Source organism: Bos indicus x Bos taurus, chromosome 1, assembly GCF_003369695.1.
Source record: "Bos indicus x Bos taurus breed Angus x Brahman F1 hybrid chromosome 1, Bos_hybrid_MaternalHap_v2.0, whole genome shotgun sequence".
NCBI lineage: Eukaryota > Metazoa > Chordata > Mammalia > Artiodactyla > Bovidae > Bos > Bos indicus x Bos taurus.
In genome coordinates this window covers 129,451,436-129,455,059 of record NC_040076.1, presented here as the reverse complement: position 1 = coordinate 129,455,059, position 3,624 = coordinate 129,451,436, and the positions used below count along the sequence as shown (strand labels likewise).

The 3,624-nt window shown below is 52.5% G+C and overlaps 1 protein-coding gene across 1 annotated transcript; it reads right to left on the bottom strand.

Moving 5' to 3' along the window:
* Positions 1–764: 764 nt before the first annotated feature.
* On the bottom strand, positions 765–1,541 carry LOC113899186 (proline-rich protein 23C-like). The gene has a single exon (XM_027552583.1). It carries the CDS (start codon positions 1,539–1,541, stop codon positions 765–767), a length of 777 nt encoding a protein of 258 aa, XP_027408384.1.
* Between the last annotated feature and the right edge of the window lie 2,083 nt (positions 1,542–3,624).

Genomic DNA, 3,624 nt, shown 5'->3' with positions numbered 1-3,624 from the left:
TGCCAGTAGCAATGTACAAACATTTTTAGGATCTTACAAGTACAAAAACACAGAATCTTTAGAATTAGAAACTTTTCCATGACAACAGAATTGTATTAAAAGTATGTAAGAAAAACGAAAAACAGTTGGTTCTTTTTGGAAACTACCCTTACAAAGCTAGCAATAGAAGTAAACCACTTGCCAACCTAGTCATTCAAAAAGAAGGGCCATAATCATTGTTCCCCATTCTCTGTTTTGTATCCAACAAACATTTGTGCACATACAACAATTGGCTAGATCCCCCAAACGGGCTAGAGCCACCATCTAGAAAAGTTGGGACACTAGGGCCAAAAACTACATTGAACAAAACACATCTAGTAATTACTCTATTGGGGGGAAAACAAGGGGGAGGGGCAGTCGTAGGGTGCCTGGGAAAGGATGGCATTTTAAAGAAAAGTGCTGGCACTTGACTTTGAAGAGAAAGGGGGGGTGGGTTGGGGGGGCTTAGAGCTGCTTAGGGGTGACCTCCCTAGAGAAAAACCTAAGTAGCTGTCTTAAAACACGCTGTGTTTCAAGAGGCTTTTCTTTGCCCAGGTGAGCTTCCTTCCCAGGGATCTAGCCAGCTAGATGTAAATTTTGCAACTGCTGCAAAATTCTGCAAGACAGCGTGCATCCAAAACCCATCACGACCTTGTGATTCTGGCTGGGTGGGCAACATACACACAGCAGTCACCAGAACAGTCCATCCTGGTCCCAGACGGTGGCTAAGAATTGTGGGAGGAAGTTCATTCCTGAAACAGGCGTCTCTGGGCCTTTCGAGCAGGAACAGGAGGGTGTTGGGGGCGCTCGTGAGAACCTGGACAAGGAGAGGGAGGTAGAGGCTGGAGTGGTGAGTCGGGGAAGAACTCGGGAACGTGCAAGTCCAGGTTGTCTTGGTGGTGAGGAGAACCTCTCTCTGGAGTAGGGTTGGGCGCCTGAGGCCAGGGCTCTGGGGCTAGGCCCACGAAGTCTGGGTCGGATGCCCTTCTAGGGGAAAGGAGGAGCCCAGCAACTGAGCTGGCAGCTGCATTCATCCCAGCCGGTGGGAACACAGTGTCTGCGTCCTCCTGATAGACCTCTTCTTGGCCAGCGATCTCTGGGACAGGTCCATAGAATCCCTGCTCGAGGGCGACACATTCCCCAGGAGCGTTCAGGAAAGAGCCCTGTTCCAGACCAAGGGCTGAGTGGCTCTCCCCTTCTAGGAATTCAAGGAGGGCTCCAGGGACCAGTATGAGGGTGTTATCCCCGAGAGAAACTTGCAGCACGGATGTGGGCTCGGGCTCCAGCACCAGGTCGACATCGTCCAGGGGCAGGTGCAGGGCATAGCCGTCGGCCAGAATCACCAGGGAGGTGAGCGCTCCCATGTCTGGGGTCTCCATCACGTTGTCCACTCTGGGCGCTACCTCGAACTCGTGGTCCGTGGGCTCCTCCGTTCGACGGCGCTTGGCAGGGCCGGGTCCTTCGGCCTGCTGTTCCCACTGGTCTGCAGAGGAAGCGCTGGAGCTGTGGGGCCGGCTGCCCATCATTTCAATGTCGCCGCGGGCCTAGGGAGAGGAAGGGTTCTGTCCTACAGGTAATGACAGGCCGACGCGGGGCGGTGGGGCGCAGGACCGTGGGATGAGGAACGAGTCTTCGGAACTCGGATTGCCTCTGGGGAGTCACTCAGTCCTGGCGTCTAGGGGAACTGCTGGATTTGGCCTTGCGTGTTTGAGCCTTCCGCACCTCTCACGGACGGGTTTGCACAGGAGTGGGCAAAGGATGTCGTGAGCGACGCCGGCGGAACTTGAGTCGGAAAGCAGCCTCACGTTTATTCCTGCCCCTTCCTAGGCTCCGCCCACAGAAATGGAGGCGTCTGTGTTGCGCAAGAGCTGTAGCTGTGGTGGGTAGTTCAAGGTAGACAAATACTTTTATAGGCCTGAAGAGGGCGGAGCAATCATGCAGCTCTAGGACTAGGCTTCCTGGGTCAAGAGTTTGGCTTTCCCCGTGTTGACCTCAGAAGCGGAAAGGCTGAACAGGAAAACCGATTAAATTTCAAGTCCCACCAGAGGAATGCTGCACCAGGACCCTGAGATGTAGTTTTCTCATCCCTTGAGACCTCGCCCTGGCAGTGACCTTTTATCTTCTTTTGGTCCAATAGTGAGGTGAAGTTTTGGAAAGTGAAAAGTGAAAGTGAAAGTCACTCAGTCGTGTCGGACTTTTCGCGACCCCATGGACTATATAGTCCATGGAATTCTCTAGGGCAGAATACTGGAGTGGGTAGCCTTTCCCTTCTTCAGGGGATCTTCCCAACCCAGGAATAGAACCCAGGTCTCCCGCATGGCAGGCGGATTCTTTACCAGCTGAGCCTGGAGGGAAGCAGGTTTTGGATGACATCCTTAAGCCTCTGTTTGCCTGCGTTGTCAATGACTGTCAGATCCTTGCAGCGGAGTTGAAAAAGGAAAAGCAATGTTAGAATTGACTGTCTTAATAGCAGCCCCTGCAGGATCAGCTTATATATCTATCACGATATATAGCTAGCACGACGATGGTTATCTTTACATTTCCATTCACTGAACCAAGAGTTTGTGTGCCTGCTAAGTCGCTTCAGTCTTGTCCGACTCTTTGCGACCCTGTGGACTAGCCCACCAGGCTTCGCTGTCCATGGGATTCTCCACTGGAATAAGGTCCCCTGTCCAGGGGATCTTCCCCACCCAGGGATCGAACCCATGTCTCCTGCGGCTACTGCATTGCAGGCGGATTCTTTACTGCTGAGCCAGCTGGGAAGCCCGAACTGAGTTTACTGTCTCTAATTTTGACGTCGGAGGAGGCAATGGCACCCCACTCCAGTACTCTTGCCTGGAAAATCCCATGGATGGAAGAGCCTGGAAGGCTGTAGTCCATGGGGTCGCTGAGGGTCAGACACGACTTCACTTTCACTTTCACTTTTCACTTTCACGCATTGGAGAAGGAAATGGCAACCCACTCTAGTGTTCTTGCCTGGAGAATCCCAGGGACAGTGGAGCCTGGTGGGCTGCCGTCTATCGGGTTGCACAGAGTCGGACACGACTGAAGCGACTTAGCAGCAGCAGCAGCAGCAATTTTGACGTAAACTACATGGGAGAGGTGTATCCATTTTAGCGCAATTTTCTGTTGATGAAACGTCTTGCCGAAGGACGAACCAGTTTACTCAGGAGCCAGAAACTAGCCTAGCTGAGTGTGCGACATCAGGCTCCCCTCAAGATAATGAAGAGGTCGGCACCTTTGATCTGAAGATCAGTTCAAAGGTGAATCTGTGCAGCGGATCTTGGTGACCAAGGGAAGGTATGGCTCAGCTTCTCCAGTATTAATGGATGAAAACATCCAATAATGATTTCAGGATAGGTAACACTGTCAAGGGAGAAGGCAGTGGCACCCCACTCCAGTACTGTTGCCGAGAAAATCCCATGGATGGAGGAGCCTGGTAGGCTGCAGTCCATGGGGTCGCTAAGAGTCAGACAGGACTGAGCGACCTCACTTTCACTTTCCACTTTCATGCATTGGAGAAGGAAATGGCAACCCACTCCAGTGTTCTTGCCTGGAGAATCCCATGGACGGAGAAGCCTGGTGGGCTGCAGTCCATGGGGTCGC

What these genes read in the sequence shown, in the direction of transcription:
- LOC113899186 (XM_027552583.1), bottom strand. Translation starts at nt 1,541, where the DNA reads ATGGGCAGCCGGCCCCACAGCTCCAGCGCTTCCTCTGCAGACCAGTGG.